Source organism: Gambusia affinis, linkage group LG13 (genome assembly GCF_019740435.1).
Source record: "Gambusia affinis linkage group LG13, SWU_Gaff_1.0, whole genome shotgun sequence".
In the NCBI taxonomy this organism is placed as follows: domain Eukaryota; kingdom Metazoa; phylum Chordata; class Actinopteri; order Cyprinodontiformes; family Poeciliidae; genus Gambusia; species Gambusia affinis.
In genome coordinates this window covers 19,923,854-19,949,417 of record NC_057880.1, presented here as the reverse complement: position 1 = coordinate 19,949,417, position 25,564 = coordinate 19,923,854, and the positions used below count along the sequence as shown (strand labels likewise).

Here is a 25,564-nt window from a genome sequence, read left to right as displayed (position 1 = left end):
CTCTGACTAAAAACTGTTTTTGTTATGATGAAGAGGATGCTAAAGATTGTCTGAAATTTTCTTGGTTTTATGAAAAGCTCTTCTTTGCACTATCATCTCCAGGGCAATCCAGCAAACAGCCAACCTTCTATATCAGCTTGTTGAGCTTTTTCACCGACTCTTTTGTCCCTCGCTCTGATGCTGTTGCCCCAACAGATGATGACCATAGAGATTACATACTCCAAAACAGACTTATAGAAGAAATGCAGCATCCTGCTGCAAACACTGAGGGACCGAAGCGCAAGATGAATGCATATAAACTTTTGACCACCACTCCAAATATTCAATTACGCTCTGCTGATTGCAAACAGTACATGAGCAAAACTGTTCTGTGTTTATGTGTTGCACTTTTCAAACTTTATTTTAATTTAAAAAATAATTTATTGCAAAGAAAAAATAAATATTGTAACTGATATTAAAGTGTCTTCAAAAGGTTGTCCTGGATGGTGAGGCTGTGGACAGGAAGGATCTTTGGCAGCAGTCAGTGTTGTAATAAATCTGAAAAGTGTTCTCACTGAAGACTGAAGAACATTCTGAAAGCTGTCATGACATGCTAACAGCTCAATGTCTGGCAGTAGACACGATGTTCCACAGTAATATGTCCTGGATGAGATCATAAGTTGTTAACAAGCTCTGCTAATCCTCCTCATTTGATTTTGCTGCTCCTCTTTATATATCTTTCTGGCCATATGGTTAGAAATATGTTGGAGTTGAGGATAATACTCTTTATGATCCATGGAAGAGGTGGTTGTAACTTCCTGAAGACCAACATTCCCAAAGCATGATGGTGTCACCATTCTGTTTTACAGTGGGGATGCTATTCTGATGTGTATTAATTTACTGCCAGAGTGTTCTGCATGCTGAATAATAGTAAAAATGTAATTTACTGTTTACATAAAATAATAATAAAATAAAAATAATCACAAAAGAGTGTCTGTGACGTTATCTCATTGTTGATAACACATCGCCTTGGTTAGTTCATATCCTGAATGACATACCTCACATCCAGTACAAGATTAGCAGTTTCCACTGCAACTTCTAACGCCTTAACTTTCGCTGTGAAGGAGTCGAGTACGGTCGGCTGCAGAGGTGCTGCTGTTAACAAGGGTGCCGGGGAGAACTCTGCATATTCAGTATTTAGGTAGCTCCACTTTCTATTTTGGCAGCTTTGTACCACTCCACAGCCACAGAGTGCTGTAGCGTCCTTCAGGTGTTCCTCTGTAACATCTGAAGGGAGAGTCCAGTGGTGTGCGTGAGTCAGGTCGATGAGAGAAGCCCCGTCGTCGTGCTCTAGAGATGTGGCCACCGACTCCAGAGAGCGGCAGAATGCCTCAGCAGCAAGAAGGTATTCCGTCTGTGAGCAGCCCAAAACAGGTGAGGGCTCTGAAACATCATTCTTGCTCTGTAAAAGAAGATATTATCATTACAAAAGCTAAGATTAATGTAAACTTTGGCCTAGAAGATATGGCTGAAAAACATATCACAATATAAGCGTTTCGGATCAGGTGATATCTATTTTTAATTTCAATATCTGAGATACTGACAAACTAGTAACGTGACCTTTTCTCTTATCCGGTTTTCGCTACATGCTGTTGTTCTCTAAAAGAATTTAAGCAGTTCTGAGGCAGGGTGACAAACCTGGAACTGATACTGCACAAGTTACTCAGCTGCAGGTTCTTGATAGGTAACCAAAGGGTGAGTGAGTTAACAGATGCCACCAACCTTGCTTAGCTAACTGTGAGAGGCTGAGTGGTTAAAATCTTTCCTCTGCCTACACCTCCCAGAATGCCGTGTGGTTCTGGATAAGAGTTCGGTGAATATTCTCTATATTGAAAATTCTATCAGATATATTCTGTATTGACATTGATCCCGTGCCTATCATGATATATGTTATTACTGATTTATTGTCCAGCCCTAGTAAAGGTAATGAAAAATTGATAAATGGAAAGGATTTTGACCTGGTATCTGATATAAGCAGCCAAGTGGGTTTCAGTGCAGCCACCTCCTAGTAAAGCACACGGCTCCCTCAGAGTGAGCCTCAACACATGCTCCGCCTTCTGGCACACCAGCTACATTTAAAAAATATATTTTTAGAAGACAGGCACAAAGAGGCATATATCATTGAAGAACAATAGCGCAACCATGCATTTTACATCCTTAACTTTCTTTATTAACCTATGTTATGCATTAAAACTAACAATGCAGCTCTAGTTTCTATTTTATCTTACCTTCAGTTCATTTAGCATTGTTTCATTCCTGTGGCAGAGGATCATGGTGCAGGTGGCTGTTTTCCCAGCAGGGTGTAAATGTATCTTTGTCTTGGATCCAAACTGCCTGACACTGACATTATGGACCTCCCCATAGGCTGTGCGTGGGATTGTGGTATGGAGTGTGGCCACAGGTTGAGCACCTATTAGATAAGTGAACCAGGAGCAAAATGTACTTTAACTGCAAACTACACATGTTGATGAAACACAGTGCAATTAGCTTTAAGTTGTCCACATTTTGTCATTTTACAACTCACAATGTGATTTACTTGGATTATATGTGAAAGGTCAACACAAAGTAATGGATAATTGTAAAATGAAATGAAATTTGTTCATTTTTCTTAAATTTTGCTTAGTAATAAAAATCTGAAATGTGTCTATTTATTTGAGTTTAGCCTCCCTTACTCTGATACTCCTACATAAAATTCAGTGAATACCACCAATGAATTCAGAAATCCCCTATATAGTAAATTTACTGTCCAATCTGACCGACTGGACACGGAGAACATAAATCACAAAAGCTATTGTACAAAAAAGCTCCAAGAAGAAAATTTATGTTCAGAGATGCTTTGCATCCCCTTCACCATTATTATACATTGAAGCAATATTATGCAATCTAGATAGTATTTGTACTTATCTGTATATTTGCTTGACACAAAGTCCTACCTGTCAGCTGAATAAGTGGCTCCATGAGGCTGATTCCAAGTCTCTCTATGACTATTACACCATTGCATCTCAAGTAGTGCTGCAGCACTGGGTGGATGACCTTCTGACACACAAATAACTTCACATCATCTTTAAGCACCTGCTTTCCAAGTTCCAAAAGTTGATCCAAGATCTGTGAGTCAGTGTCCACACCCTGATGCACCTCGATCCTACCATCTCCAAGTTCACTAAGATCTCCAGCCAAAGATGCACTGAATAGAACCATACGCAGTGGACTACAAAGACTGCCAAGGGAAATGTTTTCAGGCGTGTCCAATAGTAGGCCTGAAAACACGGCTGATTCCAGCACAGAGTGTCCCTCTATTGGGATAGTAACTGTTCTGCCAAGCCGGACTTTATCCACGATGTTGCAAGGAACAGTCAGTAGGAAGGCTAGAACAGCCAGCCTGCTGATGTGTGCTAATTCTGGTTCTGAAAGCACACAAGTCGGTTTGCTGGAGATAACACTGCGAGCTAAAGTAATCAAACTCTGGCTGCTGCAAAAGTCCAGCTTGACTTTACAACCACAGTCCTCTTGTTGTAGATGAGCAGTGCAGAGAGACAGAAGGTGCTTGTATACTCTGATTATCACGTCTTTCCTGAGGCCACACCGCCCTGCTTCTTCAATTAGAGACAGACAGAAAACAGAAGCGAACAAACCACAGTCACTGAAGCGGGAGACGTGATTCAGAATGGAGCCTTTTATCAGACTGATGATGGGGTGAGAACAGGAAATGGCTTGAAGGAGAACAGATGAGGTGGAGGTGGTCACTACAGCCCCTCCGATGTTGTTATGAACATGTTTCAGCCTGGCAGTAGGACCGTAAGAAGACTTGAGAAGCTCCTTCATCAGGCGGAGTTTGTTACAAACATCTGAGCTGTTCAGAGGGAGATCCGTACAGACAGAGGGAGATTTCTTCACAAGTCGAGACATCTGCATCAGTGAAGGCTAACTTAAACTTAAATTACTCGCTATATACATCTACGCTGCTTCAAATGTAAGGGCTTAAACTCGATATTGCTCACTTCGTGGTTCTTAACACTGCCTAACTAAAACATTAGCAAAAAACTGCAAAGGTTTTACACACATGCTTAAAACATATTAACAAATATTGCAGTGCTTTAAAAGCTTTATTCTTTTTCAAATAAAATAAAGATTTTATTTAAAATATTTAAATTAACGACAGACATAGTAGAGAAGAACAACAGGCACAAATACGACCACCACTCGTTTCCATGGTAGCGGTTACAGTATTTAGTCCTACAGATGTCTTGTAAGCTTGCCACTCATAATATGGCCGCCATATTACGATCGGCCACAACATGAGGACCGCCTCGCGACGGACGGTCCTCAGTGACCGCCCGTCGCATTTCACAGTAACTCCCTCAAGCTGATTCGTTTATTTTACTCGCTTATTTATATTTTCACAGAAGAGTTAAATAATAACTTATGTGCATTATTTTATATTTTGATTAGGGTCTGTTTTGCGAATCGTCCCAGTAAAAACAATTTCTCATATTTATGGCAGTTAGTGGAAAGCAAAATAAATTGACGTCATCTCCCGGCGCTTCGCATATGTCGTTCAAAACGTTTGGCGGTATGAAATTTTCACATATCTCGCACTTCAGCGATGTTTTGTCTGACTTATTTAATAGTGTGTAACTGTGATGCCATTAAGTAGCAACCTTATATATATTAATGGCAGCGATTTTGTCTTTATTGAAGTTAGTTGTTTACTGAAGGAAATAAAATACTCGAGGTTTGAATTTAAAATTGTAAAATGCCACTTTATGACACTCTTATTTTTTGCATTTATTTTTTACCTTAATTTTATACCAATCTAGTGGTTGTAGCTAAATGTCTTAGCATTTTTGTGTTTAGCGGTTGTTACTGTAGGACTATTTCTCTGTTTTTAGGGAATCTGAACTATTTTAATTGTTTAAAATTTAAACTATAGCAATGGCCAAACGTTGATTCACTTTATTTTCATGGCTTAATAATTACAGTCTGTAAATTATAAAGTATTTCATTTATTTGTAATAACTTGCAAATGAGCAATTCTGATAAAAATCCAGATTGAATTATATTCCTCTGCTCACTGATACTTTAAATCAGAGTGAACGATTTGAAAAACTTTTATTTTAGATACCCTTTGGACTACTTTCAGTGCAGAAGAGTAACACCTCTTCTTGTGGCTCTGCCTTGATGATGGAGTTTGATATTCAATCTATAGTTGAACCCAATCATCCAATTTTAGCCATGTATGCCTGGATTCATGTTTTTTTTTTTCCTGTTATCATCCATGTCCCATAATTGTAGTTGAGAGTCAGAATTTAGAGGGACTTGTAAATAGAGAACTGGGCCTTTTAGCTCAACTCTTTCTTCACCATGACAAAGCAGCAGCTATGTTTCTAGAGGCAAAGCTCCAGTCAGTCTATTTATCTCATGCTCCATCTTATCTTACTCATAAAGACGATAATGAGATACGTAAACTCCTCTGCTTGAGGCAGAGATTGACTCCTGACCTGAAGAGTGCAGTCCACCATTTTCTTGCTGGAAACCTTGGTCATGGATTTATGAGCTGACTCTTCATCTCAGCCCCTTCACACTGCTCGAGCACAGCCTTACAGTCATGACTTTAGGCTGACATTTATACTCCACATGATCTGCAAAAAGTAAAGATGGGACCCTTAGATTGTCAACCCAGGACTCCACCTTGAGAGCCAGTGCATAAATATCCAAACAGGTTTGTTGAGAGGAAAGGAGTCAGCTGAGGTGGCCTGCTTAGAACTCCACCTCGGCATTCCTTTGTATCAGACTTAGCTCTCACTGGAGAGACTGTGTATCCCTCCTGGCCTTGGAAAACCTTGAGATCCCCAAAAAGCTCAAGGCCGTCACAACGCAGAGGTGCTGAGTGATGCCTCTTGGACCTGTTACCTCTGAAATACTGAGGTTCATTATTGTTGTAAAGCTACAGAAAAGCTGTTTGAATTTTTATATGCATATATTGACAATTATGTTAATTCCGAGGCTGTGTTTAAAAAAACAACAACACAGGACTTAGATTTCTCAAGTCTGTGCTAGTTTGTCCTCCACTAAATTTCTGAAGAAGTAATTTCCTTTTTTTTTGTCTTTTAAAGGTAAGCAGTGTAGAACAACTCGGTGCACATTTTACAGAAGAACCTAGAACTGGATCACCTAACAAGGTGGGTTACTTACAAAAATGGTGTTAAAATGCTATGCATTTAAATGTCATGCAAATAAAAAATATAATCTCAATACTTTGCAATCGCTGTGGATTATTTCAGTCCACGTTTGACTTCCTAAAGACTGGTTTAAGGGCAATGAAGATACCCTTTTAGTTTTTTTAAATAATTAAAATAAGCATAATTTACGTAGTATTTAAAATATAGTTTGCCCTGTCATATTTTTTCTATAAATATTATTAAATCTTAGATTTTCAACTAGAAGTAGTTTTCACAACTACAAGCTACTTTTCATTTTACTGAAAAGTAGATTTCTCAAATCTATGCTAATTTGTCCACAAAATTTCTGAAGAAGTAATTTTCTTTTTGTGTCTTTTAAAGGTATTTGTAAGGATCTTTGGTCAATACTTTAGACATAATTCAAGCTGTGTTCTTGTTGTCAGGTGGTGTGAAGCAATGTCTCCCTTCAAGTTTGTCATTAAGGTAGGTAGAGTAAGTCAAACCCATGAATCAATATGATGTTAGGGAGCATGTCTATCACATTTAATAACATTTTTTCAGACATTGATATGCAAAAGCAAATCTATCCTTTGACACCTTGCAGAGTTAATGTTAGAGTTTCTCAAATTGTAATGATATTTTCAAAATGAATAATAAATAAAAAAAATAATCGGATCCAAAATGATGGCTTTTGTGCATACCATTTGATAACTGACAAACGTTTTGCACTTACACATTAAATTTAGACTTTGTGTTAAAAAACATTATAAAACGATTACGGTAATCATTTTCTGAAATGCATTATGGATAATGCATGCCTAATGCATAATGCATTTCAGGTATGAAAACAATAGGCGACCTGTTCAGTGACTGCTGGAGAGAAGCACCTGAGAATCTGTAAGAATAAGCAGGATGGACAGCTTTTCTTCTATTCTTGGATGATTTTTCTTTGTCCACTAGAGGGGAGTATAGATATGCTTTTCAGCTTCTCCCCACTGTGGCGTGTTTAAGTGTCTGATCTCCTTGTGCAATTTTTCACTGACTAACCCTTGATCCTGTTACTAATGGGCTCAAGCATCCAACACAGGAGAAACTTGCTCTATTAAAAAAAGCCATGCAGTTCATCCTCAGTCAGTTTCCCTTTTAGGAATAATGCATGTCAGATGTTTTTGTTAAGTGCAGGAAAAGCTGCTGCTCTCTTTTTTTGTTGATGTTTCATTTATTGAGAGGCTTGAATGAGGGCTGCAGACATTTGCGCTGATCTCTCACATCCTCCCTAATGCTATATGCACCTAGTTGAACAGATATTGGATTCAGTCTCCTTATTTGTTTCATATGCATGCCTGCATGCGGGTTAACCCACCACCCCCGCTGGCTGGTTGTGGGAGAGTAAAACCCTGAAGTGGGGAATGTTCCGTCCCACTTGGCACATAATGATACTGTTGTGTTAGTCGGCCTGAGAAAATGCGCACAGCCTCCACCACTCTTAACCAACTAACCACGAACAAGTATGTTAAAATGAATCAGTCCAAACAAAAGCAGCCAAAGCTCAGCCCATGACTTCTCATAAGACAAAACAAGTTTTTTTTTATGATTTAAATACTTAGAAAATCTGTTGAGCTGAGGTGTTGGTTGTCTATATAGCATAATATTTATGAAAGGATTTCTGAGGAACTTTTATGAATTTTTAGCCATGTTAAGAAGGCTGTTCAGTTGTTTTATGATTCTGTCTCCCTGAAGTGTTTTTAAAGCTGCTCCCTCAGTGGATCTGTAGAGCTGCACTAGGTTCTGGTATGCTCCTTCTTAAAAGGGCTTAGACTATATAGTGACCTGCCACTTCTCAGACCTCCCGAAAAGGGGGCCTGCAGACTTAAAAACATGATCCACCGATGTGCTTGCTTGTCTGGCAGGACGTTGCTGCAACAGATCTGCCTTCTATTAGCATTATTCACTGCTGACTTTCCAGCCGCCCCGAGTTCTTGTCTGAGGCCGAGATGTTTCCTTTTTTTTTTTTTTTTAGAAACTAGATCGTTTGAGGTATTGCAGAGCAGTTTAATGTCAGAGGTTTATGTGCTGCGTAGTGTTGTCACTCTGTAGATGAGCTCACAGAGGACCACACATAGTGCATCGAACAAAATATTTGAGATTTTTGTGATTGGAAACAATTTGATTCTTCCCAGAACAAAACAAAGCAAAACAAAAAGATAAAAAAAAAATAATCTGTTTTCCATCTTTTGGCTGCACTTTTGCCTCGCAAAAGTATTCATACCCATGGAACTTTTCATATTTTGTCACGTTACAAGCAAAAGATGTCTTTTGAGATGAAGTCCCTTATCAGTTTTGCACATCTAGAGTCTGAACTGTTTGCTCATTCTTCATATTTTTGAATATGCTTCAGTCCAAGCAACTCCACTGTGTCTCTGGCTGTATGGCTGAATGTTGTTGTCCTGCTGGAAGAGGAACCTCCTTTCCTGTCTGCAGTCTAATGCTGCCTCTAACAAGGTTTCTATCAAGATTGCCCTTTATTTAGACCCATTCGTTTTCTCAATAGCTCTAATTAGCTTTCCTGTCCCTGCAGCATGATGCTTCTCCCACCGTGTATAAATATGGCGATCCATGGTAGTCCTGTCGGAGTGCAATGCATTTTATTTATGGGCGTAAGGGTAAAAGAGATCGAAAAAAAGGCATGTTGCAGTAAATCCTTATTAATTGTTTGAAGTTTCTGATTATAACGGGAAATGTGGCAAACATACTTTTGCAAGGTTCTGTATATTTCCAAATGGGACCAAACACTTTCCAGCTTGTGATTTCTGTCTACTAATTTCTCCTGTATATGCCTATGCTTTGTTTGCCGAGTTGTTACCTGGAGATATTCCTGTCTGTTCTTGCTGCTGAAATTCCACTCCTGGGTTGTGTCTCTCTGTTTTTTGTGTCATCAAATAAAACGGACTCAGGTGTGCTAATATTTGAATGAATGAAAGGAGTTTTGCACTCGAATGGAACGCTTCCGTCCGCCGATTTTAAATGGCATCTGGGTCTGTGTTAGTCAAGAGTCACGTTTTCTGTGTAGTTTGGCCATTTTAAGAAATTGGAAAGGAGAAAAGTTGTTCATTTTTAGGGGAAACCCAGGTGACTCACTGCACAGAAAGAGAGAAAGAGAGAGCTGGGAATGAAGCAAATAAAGCCAAAAAGCAGGTCTGTCAAGCCTACACTTCTAAGAGCTCCCCTGGGTTTTCTGCAGATTGCAAAGAGAGGGAGAGAGTCAGAGAAAGAGAGACACAAAGGCAGAGAGGGAGAGATGCAAGTTTTATTGAGTGAGACTGCATCCCCAGCCCCTTCCCTCCCAGTGTAAACATCTGTGGCTGGTTAGTGTTAGCCTCTGAGCTAAGTGCAGTCCGAGAAGGTCTGGTTCTTATACTGTTCGATAGCAGTGGCAAAGGGCAGCGAGGTGGGGAGGCGGGTGAAGCTGCTCCCAGATTTTGGGCCCGGTGCCCAACTCGAAGCGGCTCATGCAGGAGGATGGAGAGCCGGGTCTGGGAGTGAGATAAGGGAAGGTGGAGAGAGTTCTGGGAACTGAACGTGATACACACCAGAACTCTGAAGACTAGAAAAGGCAAAGTGGCCGTCAGAAAGTTGAGTCAGGACGTGTTTGCTTGCAGACAGAAGTAAGAGTGTTTTCTCCTATGGAGAGGCAACATTAGTCTCTGATTCTTACTTCGACTTTCATTCGTGCCTCTTGAACTATTAACGATTATCTTAGTAATTGATTATTCTGATGATTAATTGGTGATTAATGGGATAAAAATATTGTTACATTCTGCAGATTTTTCATTCAAACCTTTATATGCAATAATAAAAGATGCAACTGTATTTTTTTTAGTTAGAAAATTTACATTTTATTGTTTAGAATGCAGTAGCATAGCATCCCTTTAGTGATTTCTTGATCATTTGTAATAAAGGATGCATCCAGAGCTAAAAATATATTTCTATCAAGAAGCTCTGCCCTTTATGCTTGACGTAGCATCAATAAAGTGTAAGGCTGATCTGAGACAAAGAAGTTTTTGGTTGTTTTTTTTATCTTTAATGCAAAATGAATATATTTTTTGTACAGTTTTATCTTAATTGTTAATTTTAATCTGACTATTGAGACTAAAATGAACTTTATTTTGATGAATTTACATTATCAAGAAAAACCCCCAAAACGAAGCAAAAAAAGTATTCTGGCAAATGGCTTTTATTTAGTCTGTGTAATCCAGTTAATGATTAATCAATTACCAAATTAGTTGGTAATAAAACATATTTTTTTAAATAATTGATTCAAGATAGACGAGGAGCTCAAGCTAAATTTAGGGCAATCCTGGAAGAAAATCTGTTAGAAACGAACTGCTGCAAAATGCTAGCTACGAGTGAAGCAGAAGTTTACCTTCCCGGGAGACTAAAACCCCCAGATATGGCCTAGTCAAAGTTGAGACCTTGATCCAGTTGGGAATCAGTGGCAAGACTGTCCAAGCTGATGAAGCTTGACGTATTTTGCAAAAAATTAGGACAAATTTCAGTCTCTAGATGTGCAAAGCTGCTGTAATTGCACCAAATGCAGGGCACCCTTTTTGTATTTTTGCAATGATGCAGTACTTTGTCATAAAATAGACAAGACTTGTGCTTGGAATGTGAAAAAACTGTGAAAAAGTTGAAGTTGAATGGGTACTTTTGGGAAACACTGGGTAATATTGATCACTTTGGCAGCAAGGACACAAAGTATAAAGAAGGTAATCTTAGCCTGCGGGAAGACTCAGTCCTATTCATCTATTCAGTGACAGCACACAAAAGATGGCACAATAAAGGATTTGGTATTAAGTAGTGCCTCTCGCTACCTCTGCTCAGGAATTTTGAAGGCTGGTGCAGAACGGCGAACAAAGCAGTGCTGGTCCACTTTAGAAACCCTGAATAGAGACACTTCCTTTACAACTTACTGCCTTATCAAAATAACAACAGTTGCTATGAGCCTTAAACGTGTCAAACCAGCTATACGAAGTGGAAATACTCTTAAACTGTCTGGGACAGATTTAGAAAGCTTCTGGGTGTTCTTAAGATAATTATAATGCCATTAACGTGAGCTTTGAGGTTGTTTCTTTTGTCTTAATATTCAGCAGTAAGTGGGGTATTTCCCCTTTAGTAAATGGATTCAAATCCCTTTCAATATACAACAATATCTCATTAAACTCTGCAGGGAGATTTTACTTGGGCTTCATAGGGGATACGCAAGGATTTAGAGGGTCGTAGGTCATGGCATAGTTCAGCCAGGAGACCACTGGTCACTCTTTGTGCTAGGAGTTGACAAAATTAGCCCACATGATCAGATTGTAGTTGGAGCCTTTGTGTAAAATTAGATTTGAATGTTTTTTGTGTTATCTGGCCCACTCGACTCAACACAATTGTCCTTTTTAAAAACGCTTCAGAAGCTCCATGAACAGCACAGTCTGAGCTCAGGGACGGGCACTCCTGCCATAAATCTGTTCCTTCCTCTAACCGGCACTTTTGCTTTGCAAATTAATTGGTTTCTCATTAGGATGATTGCATTAGTGAGCATTCCTGACTAACTCACCCCCCCCTCGTTTCTGAGAGGTCTGTAAGATCACATGCTGCTTTGTGCAAGAGGCCAGACCACTGTTGATCATCAGCATCCAGTTCCCAGTTGCGTCTCATCTCCTGATCTCATGTGATAACAGCAACTTGGTCTGAATTTTTGCTCGATGTTCGCCTTTCAGTCCTAAAACTCTCAATAAGAAGCACAGAAAACGCGTTAGCTTGCTGCACAATCTCCTTCAACTTTACACTCTATAATGCTCTTTTGATTTGGAGAGGTTTAACTGATTCCCATAAGTTGTTCATCAGTTTACATACGTCGAACAAAAAGACACACACCCATTCTCCCCTTCACTCTCTGAATTTACAAACATCTGTTGTTTCAGGTTAGTTAGAATTGGCTAATTCTCTTTGCTAAATGCCACAATATTAACATAAAGAATATGTCAGAAATGTATTCAACAGCAAGTGTAGTCATGATGATTTCTACACCAAAGTATAGACATCATCATGTCTATTCTTGCATATATTTGTTTGAACAGATGAACGCGCCACCTTCAAGCATGTGGAAGTTGTTCCCAAAGAGCCAAACTTGTTCCTCTTCATAATTATCTTCTTAATGTCTTAGCTGACTTCTTTAGGCTTTCCCATTTTTTGTTAATAAAAGTCATTTCAATTGGTGTCAAAGAAGTAACACATGAATCAAGAGATGCTACTTTAAACTATTCTGCATTCTTATGCAACCATGTTTTTGCACCTTTTTAACATCTTGGTTTTTTTTTGCCACTAATGGAGTAAAGGTGAGAAAAAAAATTATATCCATTTTAGTCTTGTACTTTTTCTTCCCGTGTTTTAAAAGTCAGACTTTTGAGACTTTCTATGAGAATCCCACTTTGCATATGTCAAGTCCACTACTGGGGTCCATGCTTTGATTGACAAGGTCTGACCCTTTGTTGCTAGGCTTTCCCATGCATGGGTAGTTGTCAGAGGCCACCAGTCACCGGTGGACTGCTGCGAGACAAAGGTCACAACATGAAGAGAATACTCATCCATTGGGGATGAGCTGGTATTGACAGGACGCATGCATAAAAAATATTATGGAGGATGTGGGACATAACATGGGAGCTTTTTTTTTTTAGGTCCAGAGCATTCTCACCCCTTTGAAAGTTTGACAAAGATAAAGCATTGTGTTTTCACTATATCTACACACAGCAGAGCCCTAGGAAAATACTCTGTAGAAGAAATAGAGATGCTCCCCGATCAGTCATATGGGGGCGCCCTCTCCTCTGCTTGAGCATGTAGGGGAAACCAGGAAGCAGCTTCACTTTATTAATTTCCTAACAGAAAGACAATGAGAACTGAAAACGTTCCCATGGGAAGAAGAATATGCAAAATATTTGGCAGCTCTATTTGGACAGTGGTTTTATGTAGCTTTTTGTACAATTTGACTAAACATTCACAGCCCAGCTCTAGTTTTATGACAGCAGAGATCATCAGTATTCTCTTTTAATGTTTTGAGGCAAAGTTGTGAGAAAAGCAGCGGAGTAAATTCTGCAGTAGCAGAGCCTTCCCTTATACAACCTCTCTTAACATCCTGAGAATAAGGTCAGAGGAGCATCCTTTCAGTCTGAGTTGGGACATTTAGTCATCCTGTCTGGGATCCTGAAGCTCAGGGGACAAGCCTGACTCACAACAAAGGCCTGGGTTTGGAAAAACATTCTTTGTTGTAAAACCAGTAGCTCTGCTGTCAGTACTGCTCTTTCCCAGGTCTGCAGAGGGAGCCTGGAATCCGTGTGAGGACTTTGGATCTTTTTGTTTTCACAGAAGTGTCACTTTGGGTTTTTGGGGGCAACGATGGTTGCTCCTCTGTCTGGGGTGTGGGTGGTCGCAGTCCATCCGTTACTTCCTCGTCCAGGGAGAGGCGAAGTTCACACGAGACCCACATCCAGTTGTTCTCTGCTGCCGGCAGCTTTTGCACTGATGTGCAAAGTCATTTTAGCCTGAGAAAGATGGAACAGCTGTCTGGCATCTTTGCCTGTTAATTAAATATCGTTCACATCTTTTCGTGTTATAATAACAAACTTTAGTTGACTTTTATGCGATAAAGCAACATGGAGTAACTCCATAATAATGTAAAGTGGAATGAAAAGAATAAATTATTTAGATTTTTTTCTTTTGTTTTTTTTTTTTACAGATAAAAATCTGAAATTTGATGCAAGCATTTGGATTTAGCCCTTCTTTAATCAATACTTTTTAAAAAACGCACCTGTTCATTTTCTAGTCTCTAAACTGAATTTGATGGTTATTTTTGGGGGTTTTTTGTGCAGAAATATTTTACATTTTTAAATATTTCAACTCAAATGCATTTTTTTTGGATATGAATTATGCTAGTTTTATTACCTGTATAGTATTTTACTACTTTTGCTCTTGCACCTACTATCAGTTTCTTGTTCTTATTTTATTTATTTGTAACTTGCTGCTGGTACATCTGAATTTCCCCACAGTGGGACAATATGGAATATTTCCCTTCTGTTGTATTGTAGTCTATTTAATTTAGATTTGAATGCACTGTTTTAACACTTAACTAAACATTTCTATTGCAGTTTTGTCTGCACATGAAGTTTATGTTTCAGTACAGCAATAACTGTTTTACAACCTCTGCCAGATTTCCTTCTCTGCATTTATCCCCATACACCTTTACCATCAACCCTGACCAGCTTCCCAAGTTGAAGCAAATCATTCCCAGTGCGTAACGTGCCCACCATCATGTGTTGGTGGGAATGTTGCATTCAGGCCCATGCTGGTATCCCACCACACATTGGGTTTTGTATGTGGGCTGAAAAGTTCATTTTCAGTCTCATCTGGCCAGAGTGTTTTCTTCCATCTGTTTGCTGTGTACCCTGCATGGCTCATCGTGGTAAACCTTAACTGCTCAAAGCCACAACGAAAGAAAGGCTTTCTTTTAACAAAAGCTTTGTTCTTACTACCCTTTAATAAAGCCTAAATTTGTCAAGTAAAGGACTAATAGTTGTGCGAACAGATGTTCCCCCCTGACCTGTAGATCTCTGCAGCTCTTCCAGAGTTGGCATGATGCCTTTGGCTGCTTCTCTGATTAATTCACAGACTGAATTTTGGTGAATACTTGTGTCTTGGTAAATTTTAATTACATCATCTCCTTTTATTTTCAAATAATAGATTGAACAGAGCTCTGTGGGGCCTTTGCAGAACACCTGTATTTATATTTCAATTGATTTATAAGATGTCTTTGGATAAAGGAAGCGGGAATGCTTACAGATGCATTCCACTATTTTTATTTGTAAATAAAACACTGTTTCCTTTTCCCTTCACTTTGTTCTTTTTATTGGTTTATCAGGTAAAATACCAACAAAATAGGTTTGTGGCTTTCACATAAATACATGTGGGTATGAATACTTTTGGAAGCTCATTGTTGTCAACTCTGCAGCCATTTCCTTAATGCTTCGCAAGCAAGGAGAGTAAACGGAAAACCTTTGCATTCAACAAGCATCTTTCTGCAATCTGATGTGGCTGGAGGCGAGAGCTCTATTGCAAAATAGTTTTGTGTTGTGAAATGGAAAATATGAGGAAACAGAAAGGGTCATACCTTTTTTGTGTGTGAAGAGATTAGTAAAGATAGCTAGACTGCAAAATGAGAGTGAGGGGACTGATGCTGTGAGTGGCCTGGGGCTTGTGTTTGAGGACACGGGAGGTCGTTGTGGTTTGCCTCGCTGTCAGTCACTTACACTCTGATTTCCTTTGTTCCCTGTGTGCTCAACAACCTGTGACTATTTTTCTCTCTTTGTATAACAGTGTGGGAACTTTGCTGTGCTGGTGGATCTACATGTTTTGCCCCTGGGGAGCCCAGAGTCCACCAGCTGGTTTACCACAGACCAAGTTGAGGTACAAACCAAGCAAGTAAATAAGTAAAAAAAAAAAAAGGGAAAAAAAGTAATTTTTCTCCTTCAAACACTTGTACAGTTTCTGTACTTACCTGTCATCTAGAGCTTCCTCTCTTCTGCTTTTTGACTCCTGTCACAATTATGTCTAAATTCAAACCTTTCCTAGCAGCTTACCTATATTTACATGGCAAACGTCTGCCGTTTGCAGGAGGTTGCATCCCTTGTTCGTGACCCAGTGGACCAGAGGGTTAAGCAATATGAAGAGGTTCTGCATGTTAGAAGACGAGCTAAACAGAAGAAGGAGTTGGCTCCTGCTTCGGCCTTCTTTGTGAGAGGTAATCTTGAGAGATGCACCAATCAGGATCTCTCTGTCCGATGCTGATTTCTTGGTTTCTTACAGGTGTGTTAATTTTTGCACCAATGCATATTTCTCTTACCTTAAACTTAAATGAAGTACATTGTGCTGAGAGATGCATTTGTCTTTTGAATAGGGGCTGAGTCCATTAAATGAATTGGGCTGGTTGGCGAATTTGGGTTTTCAGCTCACTGATCAGATCCGAACAAAGGAAATCTAATCTAATCACCTGAATCTTTTTCCTCATTCCTCCAAAATAAAGTCATCTTTGCCTTCCTTCATTTTTGCCTTAGGTGTGTCTTCCATCAACTGAAAGGTTATCGATTTGTTTTGACTGTTAATGGAAACCATTACTGCATTAAATTATGGTGCCGAAACGATTATCATGAGCAGGATGGGAAAGGAATCACAAAACCGTCAAAACCATTTTTTTATGTAAATTTTTTTTCTGAGGTGTGTGGGTGTAAAGACAACACAACCAGTCGGGACACGGTGTAGTCCTACACCCAGGGCGTGACCCGTGGAGGCGAGCGCTGATATGAGACTTTTTATATTGTGTTGCGCTGTTTGGCTTGGCATGTCTTCCATGTTTGTTCTTACAAGATGCAGATCTGTTCAAGCAGTAAGCGTTGGTTTCTCTCCTGTTGGTGGGACATTTGTGGACTCTTTCTGCCCATTCTTGTATTTGAGTGGAAAGTGAATCAAAAACAGCTGCTATTGCCTGCACAGTCATTGAGCATGATCAACAAATTATGCAGATATGCAAGTCAGTTAAGGTCATTTATTCTTTTCTTTCTTTTCTAAAAGTCTACACATTCCCTCAGCGACTTGCAGACTTGACTTTGAAGCACCAACTAAGACTAGCATTTAAGGAACCTCCAGCTGCGCGTTGTTAGACAGACGCATTTGTTACAGGTAGCGTTTAAGCACTTTTAAACCGGGCTCACTCAGCAGTGCAGCACTGTGGGAGTGGGATTACAGGGCAGTCAATCTCATAAAGTTTCTCCTCTGGCTACATCTCTGCCTCTCACGCATGCACATGCACAATGCCTTGCAAAGATGTTCCTCTGGAATTTTTTTCTGCATTTCTTTTTATGTTACAACCACAAACCTCAATGTATTTAATTGGGATTTTATGTGATAGGCACAAAATAGGGCATGATTATGAAGTAGAAAGAAACTTCAAAACATACTTTTAATCTGATAACAGCTGCAGAGAAACTCACATGACGGTTACTTTAATAACCCTACATAAAATCCAGTGTAACTGAGGTCACAACTTGTTAGCGGAGTAAATAGAATCCAAATGTGTAATCTAAGCTAAGAATGAACGCGTCTGTTCTGTCAGGGTCACCTTATTTTGTTAGAGAACCTTTTTCTGAGAAGCAAGCAAGAGATACAGCGTTCTTTGAGCGATGGTTGGCAGAAAGCTATAAAAAGTCTAATCTAAACTTTGTCACAAGCCAGGTGTGGGTGACGCAGCAAACATGAAGAAAAAGATCAGATGTGAAAAAACGGTAACTGTTTTACATGCAAAACACTGCACACTATGCTAAAACCTTAATCCTTAAAATAAACACATGGCAAAGGCCATCATGCTGTGGGAATGTGATTTTTTTTTCTTTCAGCAGGTACATGAAAAGCTCGTGAGAGTTCATGAAAAGGTGGGTGGAACTAAATACAGGTAAATCCTGGGAACAAAACTTGTTAGAAGTGTCGGTAGACTTGAGACTGAAGCAAAGGTTCACCTTCCAGCTGCAGTGAAACAGTTTAGATTGGTGGATATTCATCTGTTAAATGGCCCAGTCAAAGTAAAACCTGAATTTAATTGAAAACATGTGGCAAGAGTGAAAAAACATAAATTAGCGTTTACCCATGTTCTTCATCCAATCTGAGGATAGGGCAATTTTTCAGTCAGACATACCTTAAAATACTGGAGCAGCTCTGACTCACAAGGGATAACATAAATGCATGCCACCTTTTCAGATTTTTTGTTGTAAAGAAAAGAAAAAGACATGAAAAAGCCTTTTATCTTTTTCCTTCAACTTTGCAACTATGGACAAATTTTTGTGACTTGTCACCTGCTTTTCTTGTTCATGTTTACTTACATGCGGATTACGAGTGGAGGAAGTCAGTGGATCGACTGTGTTGCAGAGTTTATATCCTCCCTCTGGGCTAGGTGTGAACAGGCTGCCAGTGTATGGTTACTGAAATGCCTGACTCGTATTCCCAGTGACAGACGGAGGAGAGACAGAAATCTGTAATGATGAAGATCAGACTGAAGCCCCATTTGACACAGATACACGCCACTGTGTGAACAAGGGAACCATCGCTGTTCCACTAGTTAAATATGCATGTGAAAATTATTAAACTCCCTACAAATTTGCCAAAATGAAGGTAGCCAGTGGAACATGACGCCATACTCAACCCCCCTCTTCCTTAAGTATTAAGTAGCGAGCCTGTCTGTTCTAATAGCAGATAATATGCTAACCTGACATCAAACTGTTCGGAGGGAATGCCTGAAACTGAAGTTCTGTTATCTTACAGTGGAATTGTATCAGACGGAGGCGTCTATGTGCCTAAACATGTTCACACGTCCTGTATGTCGTTGCATTAGGAAGAAAGTGTCAGGTGCTGATATCTAGCCTGAGAATAGGCCAGAGGAGCTGTGGTGGTGATTGTGGGTCCTGTGTGAGGCAGCGTTTGAATCAGTGCCAGTGTGAAATCACAGGGGCAGTATAAACAGGGTAGCAGCCTCAGCTGTTGGCACTACAAATGAGCTATCAACAGCTTAAAGCATTCCAAAGCCCTTCAGAGCAAACGTTTGTATCAGTGTTTTCTCTCTGGATGACTGAATTAACATATACACCACCTTGCATAGCTGTTTGTAAATCTTAAACTTTTCCACAACACAATTGCAAACTGCAATGTATTTTATTGGGTTAATAAATGTGAAAGTTAAATATTTCAGTATTTTGTAAAAAAAAAAAAAAAAAGTGTGGCGTGCATTTGACTTCATTCCTTCTGAGTCAATATTTAGAGCCACATATTGCTTCAACTATTTTAGGGTATGTATCTACTAACTTTGCTCACCTAAATACTGAAGTTCTTCTTTGCGAAACACAGACTGAACAGAGAGCATGTGTAAATTTAATTCAGTTCAAAATACTTTATTAATCCCAAAGGGAAAGTAAATATTGTCACTCATCACCCAAGAATCTTGAAAATTGTTGAGGAGGGAGATGCTTTAGGCAGGAATGATCTCCAGTAGCAGTCAGCTTCCAATTAATCTGATTTGATTTTCATATCAATTTTGACCAACTTCCCCATCCCTGCTGAAGAAAAGCATACTCACAGCATGATGCTGCCACCAGTCTCAGTGGGGATGCAGGGAGACGTGCCATGTACTATTTCAACTGATCAGAGCAAATTATTCCACGTTTGCTGTTAAACAGCAATTCTCATGGCATTTAGATGGAATTAGGCAATTTCTGAATGCAGTTAAACTACATTTCATTTAGTGACACAAAGTATATGACATCAAAGTATATGAAAAAAAAAGCATGTCATACTTTTTTCAGATTTTGTATTTGTAAAAACGGTTGAATATCTTCTATTATTTCCCCTCAATCTAACAATCATGCACTACTTTGAGTTGATCCATCACATAAAATTCAAACAAAACACACTGAGGTATGTGGTAATTTTACAAAATTAACACTCTGCTAAGACTCTGTACCTAAACTATTTTGTGCCATAATAATTTAAGGGCTTCTTGTCCGTTATCAGATCTTAAAAGGAGATTTCTTCCATACTTTTTCTTCCAGCTTCTGTAATTGAGACTTGATAAATAACTCTTACAGATGTGATTTATTTGTGCCTTCAGAGAGATAAACAGAAGGACGTTTTCCCACCAAACATTTTGGCTCCTGGACCTCTAGATCGGACATGTTGGGCTTTAGTAGCCCAGGGAAGAGGAACTTGGGAGAGGCCTCATGCATTCTCCCTGGTAGACTGTGCTCAACACACCCACATTTCTCAGTGTAATTACAGATCGAAATGAGTGGATAATAGGTCCTCTGCTCTTTGAGCAAGGCATTTTTGTCATTCAGGAAGATATTTGAGTAAAAGCAGCTTGTGGTTGTGCTCTATGACAAAAAGTTTCACAGTTCTCTGCAGGCGTTTTGTTTTCTGCAGAGTGTTCTTGTTTATGCACGACATCTAAGAGGTGGTGTGTGATTAAGTACCTTTCCTTTTCGTTTAATCCAACACATTAGCGTTTTAGCCTGATTCAGGCTTATTTTAAGTAATGCAATATTGATTCCGTAGTTTACCGTGGGTCGAGTGTAAACCGAGAGGTTCAATTTTACACGGATTTAGTTAAATGGCCATTTCAAACCACCAGAGTATATTACCAGATGTTCGCTGAAATCGCCACATTGATCTTTTCTGTGTGCAGCAGAGCTCAGGTGAAGTGAATTGCTGTGTTTTAGAGTTTGGTCTCTTGTCAGGTTGGAGAGGCTGTGGCAAACTGGTACCTATGGCGCGTCTGAGCACAGGACATAGCTGGGTCCTTCCTCCTCTCCCTGCACAGGTGCCAGGGCTTAGGGGGAGGGAACACCTGCCAGCCTGTTTCCCCATGGCCACGGCAGGCTGGAGAGGCATTTTCCCAGGCTCCCCAGATGAATGGTCACTAATAGCCGTGGGAGAGGGCTTTGCGAGTCCTGCACAGTGTACCACAGACTCCTCTTGGCAGGCCTATGAAGGGGGCTTAATGCGGCCTGGCCGTGGCCATTGCATGGAAAGCGCAAGTGTTGCTGGATATCTTTACTTTAGGAAAAATGTGTTTATGTAGGAGCATCTCTCTTCTGCTAAAGAATGTGGAGGATGTCAGAGCACAACATGGGAGGTGGTTTGTTTTACGTGGTTATAATTTTAATTTTGTTTGGCTTATTTAAAACCTAACACTCCCAAGATGGAACAGTTGATCTAGTCTGGAGAAACATCTCAGTCAAAGTGACATTTTCTCTGCTCTGAATGCACAGAAATACCATCTCGTGTGATTTAGTATAAGTTTAATATCTGTCAATCCTTCACTAGGAGATTTAACAGCACTTCTGTTTAGATTTATCCCAAAATAAGTGCCTCATAAATTATTGGTTAGCGACAGCCTCCATAAACTCGACTTCCTCTCAGCGCTGCTTCATCTATGACCACATATACGAGCGGGCTCCTATGTGGGGGCCGGCTCTGTAAATAGAGAGGCATGCCTGTGGCAGAGTTACCTGCCCCTGCTCCGTTACTGGGCGTGAGGCGGACTGGGATTAGGACGAGAGGAAAATGGAGACCTGCAACTAGAACAAAGACATTCCAAGGCCCAGGCTGGAAATGGATCCTGATCAGAGTAGCCATCCCATCCAGCCTGCCCCTTTCCCTACTTGCCCTCCCTCCTTTAGCCCCTCGGTGGGCAACCCCCTTCCCCCTGGTGCTTGTGGTGTTGCTGTGGCTCTTTAAATCCTCCGTGTAAGCCACTGGCCTTACTAGGCAGAAACACACAGGACAATCTGACTCCATTGCTAACTCTAATCCATATTATTACACTAAGAGGCTAAGTATGGACCAGTATGAGTTTCTATTAGTACGCTTACACTGAGTAAAAATAACAAATTTCACAGTATGAAGATAATTAACATAATACAGTTGTTTTCATTGAAAATGGGAAAGCAATTAATACGGGTATGATTATCTTAATACATGGACTTCAGCGAAAATTTATAATAAAAACACCCACTAAAATTTTGTGGTAATTTAAAGTTAACAGGCATATATTATAAATTTTTTTGCTGTTGTGTTTTTTTTATAGGACAAGACCAGCAAAATAAGCTGATATTAGCTTCTTAATTATACTATTTGCTCTGGCAGCTAGCCTGCAGTTTGCTGCTTTACTGATAGGCTGTACACAACTTAAATTCTGTAGTTCTAATGTAGCATTTATTCAGTTCAAAAGATGGGTGGTGCTTCTTTGTCCATCATGACTGTCTGTGAGGATTTTGCTTTTCTCTTCAAATTTCTTAACTCATTGTTGTTGTTTACACAGTATTATGTACTAGCTCATTCTAGAGCTGATATGGATTTTATGTAGCCCACTGGAAAAATGCTGAAAGAGATTTTTGTTCTTATTTTTTTAAGTGGTAAAATGCTTTTCTTGGTGGGTAGCTATAGGAGGGTAGCTATACTACCCTCCGTACAGCCAGACCTTTCCCTCCCCCAGAGACTTTGGCACCTTCTATGAGATCTAAGTAAAAGGTTTTTTAACAGTTTACAGGGACCTTCAGTGCTCTGCATACCTTCATACCTGTCACCAGCCCATGACTAAAAGATATGGAGACACATGTTTCATATAAACAGCAACAAAAATCTCATTTGTATGCATCATCCATTCTCTCTCCATCTCTGTGCTACTCAGTCCTCCTCTTGTCATCTCTTTCTCACTTTCCCTTCTACTTTTCTACCGGGTCAGCTGGAGTCTTTTAGGACATAACCACAAGCTCCACCATAGCTGTCACACCACACTCTTTTTTTCCCATATAATTAGGGCCTAAGCCTGAGCCTGAGCATGGATCACATTCATGTGACTGTTCCCCTTTACCACAATCTGGTCTGGGAGACGGCACACACTCTGTTGAACCCGAGCCTGACCAGAATGCCCTGTTTCAAGAATTACTGAAATGCTGGAGAGGACGCCACTGTCAATGGGCTGTGCTCTCAAAAAAAAAACGAGCACATGAGATGTCTTCCTGTTGGTGTTTTGTTTTAGTCATTTAATGTCTGCTATGATAATGTTTTCAACCTTGTGAACCTTCCCTTTCTTTATTTTCATGTCCTTTACTTCATTATTGCATGTTTATGTACAAATTAGCATTTTTAATGGTGATCAATTTAGCAGAGTTAGTATCCAGTGCGACTTCATTCTGGTTTTTTAAAGGCCGGTGCAGTGCATAACTTAAATCCGCTAAGTGCACCACCAAACCAAAGGATTTAAAATGTCCTCCTCCTTCTGATTACTCTAAAGCATAAATGGTGGCCACATTTTGCAAGATTTGTGGCCTTTTAGGCTGATTGAGGTGTAATTATGATTGAGTATTTCATATTGTGAATACATTTCCCTCGTCAGATTATCTTCCCGCGTGTACAATATATGTATAAAAAAACAACATCTTTTCCCTTGATAATTGTTCTGCACTCCAGAATGCTCCCCACCACTTTAGTCACATGCTGGATTATGGGTTGGCCTGAGCTACCATGCTGCGGCGTATTTTGTAACGGCGATCAAGGGGTCACCCAAATGTTAAATTGAACACTCATGCGCAAATATTGTTTCAGGTGGACGTTGCACAGGGCGATAAGGCGCAGCGCTTCGCCACAGCCGTAGTTACAGTTGCACAGAGAGAGTGATGTCCTTCCAGGAAAGCCCCCACTTGCACATGGGTAACTTCCTCAGGCTCACTCTTCCCTCACCACTCCACTCCACTCCTCTCGCTCTAAGCCCCCAAACTCTCCACCCATACTCGAGGACAGGGGGAGGGAGTGCAACATCAAAGCAGGGATGTCAAAAGAGCAGGATTCTCAGGCGCTGGTGTCTGACTGTCTTGCTGATTGTACTCCTGTTCACAAAGAGTTTGCTGCATTTCTATGGTCAATAGAAATGTGGATAGTGCAAAAGTCAATAAAGAAAATGACACAAGAACTGAAGATATCCTGATGAGATGTGATGTCTATTCAGCATGACTGCGGGTTCTTTATTTTTAATCATTTTCTGATCAAATAATGTAAATGTATCTAATAGTGTCTCTAAAGAATAGTTTGTCCAGTCCACTTTCTGTAAACTAAAAATAAAACTCAGAGATATTAAACAGCAAATGAAACACAAATTGAGTAAAAATACAAATTCATCCATCTGTGTGAACTTTGACCTAAAAAAATGTTTAGGAACCTGATGCTGTGACAATAACAAAAACATTGCATCACCTTCCTGTCTCTGTATAGGAACTTATTTAGAAACTACAAAATAATTTGAAACATGCTTTATTTCACATCTTAGATTATTGAAGTGATTTTGAAGCTTTACTGTTTTTTTCACAAACAAAATAGTTATGGGCCCATGGCAATTATGATAATGCAAAGCTGGGAAATACTTTGAAAATCCTCTATTTCAAAGTTGAATCTTTTATGAATTCTTGTACTACGCACAAAAGCACTGGCGGCCAGGAATGCAGATGATGAGAAGAAGCCCACAGTGTTTTCTAGGGCCTTTTTAATGATCTCTTCAGGATATGACTGAAGTTAATGAAGTCTGTCCCACTGGGGCTTACCTTTGACCCCGAACTGAGAGGTTCTCACTCTGGTCTTTCCATTTTACTGTCCTTGTTGCTGTGGATAGCTTTCAGTTTGTTGATGTTTCTTTCCCCTCATTGTTTTCCCAGGAAGAAGTGAAAGCTGCAGTGTGTGTGTGCCTGTGTGTGTTTAGTCAGTACAGTAATCTTGCCTTGGCAGCATCCCAATGGAGTCTAGGTCTTACTTTTTATTCTTTTAGTTGTCCTGTGGTTCATTACAAGATGGCAGAAGCCTCTTCAGAAGAGCGGCTCCAAATATTATCTACCACATTTCGGAAAACATGGCGTGCTGACTTGTTTACGGTTTGGACAGACCTGTCATAATACTGCTCTGTATTGGATTTCAAAACAATTAAGCAAGAAGATCTTCGCTATAATGAATTACAAATGAAACCTTTTAAAATGTCTGTTCTGCAGATCTGGGTATTGCAACATTGTGGGCTACAGTTGCCGCAAAAAGGAGCCACTCGCTCCCAGAGGAGGCACCAGCAAGCTGTTTGTGAGAGAAAAGCATGTACGCAAGCTTAGCACGAGAGAGCTCAGGCAGAGAGCCAAGAGCAACTCTGTGCTTTGCAGGATGTTATAAAAGTTGGAGCAACAGCTGATGTCTAAGGCCATGGCGGTGCACTGGTTCCCAACTCTGTGCTCAGACATCCCTGTCAAATTTGTCCTGGGAATTGGCAGACTCAACCTACCATGGAAAAGCAGTGAGAACAGTTGTAAAGCAAGACATGCGGCTAAAATGTCTAGCAGCCTGAATCAGAGCCTCTGAAAACATAAGAGCCATGAATGAGGAATGAAAGATGCTTAGGTCCTGGACCCACGGACCCGGAATGAGCATAGAAAACAAAACAGAGATATGGATCTGCATTCCTCTCCGGGTAGATATCCAGAACAAGTGATGTATGACCGCTAGCTTGCTATTTAAGGAGTAACAGCGTATCAGATTTTTCCCCAATAAAGGATTGCTGCTATTAACTACAAACATGCTCGACATACTCATGGAGAGTTCTAATGTTATTTCCCCTTTTGATTAATAACAGTCTATTTAAGGAATGGTGGCTTGTCTATTATTATTAGATTGTGTTGTTTAATAAG

The 25,564-nt window shown here is 39.9% G+C and overlaps 2 protein-coding genes across 5 annotated transcripts in view; one reads left to right on the top strand and one right to left on the bottom strand.

Moving 5' to 3' along the window:
* Positions 1–972: 972 nt before the first annotated feature.
* On the bottom strand, positions 973–4,029 carry mkks (MKKS centrosomal shuttling protein). The gene is made up of 4 exons (XM_044137276.1): positions 2,973–4,029; positions 2,268–2,449; positions 1,998–2,108; positions 973–1,441 (listed from the first exon to the last, which is right to left on the bottom strand). Exons 1-4 carry the CDS (start codon positions 3,949–3,951, stop codon positions 1,013–1,015), a joined length of 1,701 nt encoding a protein of 566 aa, XP_043993211.1. The 5' UTR covers positions 3,952–4,029; the 3' UTR covers positions 973–1,012.
* Positions 3,669–25,564, top strand: part of LOC122842955 (SLX4 interacting protein) — a 43,505-nt gene continuing 21,609 nt past the window's right edge. The window contains exons 1-6 of one of the 4 annotated variants that reach the window (XM_044137283.1): positions 4,372–4,388; positions 4,541–4,609; positions 6,153–6,218; positions 6,662–6,701; positions 15,630–15,719; positions 15,927–16,053. In XM_044137283.1, coding sequence (XP_043993218.1) covers positions 6,675–6,701; positions 15,630–15,719; positions 15,927–16,053 — 244 coding nt within the window. In that variant the 5' untranslated portion in view covers positions 4,372–4,388; positions 4,541–4,609; positions 6,153–6,218; positions 6,662–6,674. The other 3 variants (XM_044137281.1, XM_044137284.1, XM_044137280.1) reach the window with 3 other exon arrangements.

Excerpts from the sequence above, each read along its gene's own strand:
- mkks (XM_044137276.1), bottom strand. The coding sequence starts at position 3,951 with ATGCAGATGTCTCGACTTGTGAAGAAATCTCCCTCTGTCTGTACGGAT. Across the intron at positions 2,109-2,267 it reads CAATGCTAAATGAACTGAAG|CTGGTGTGCCAGAAGGCGGA; the intron begins GTAAGATAAAAT and ends TTTTAAATGTAG. Across the intron at positions 1,442-1,997 it reads CTGCTTATATCAGATACCAG|AGCAAGAATGATGTTTCAGA; the intron begins GTCAAAATCCTT and ends CTTCTTTTACAG.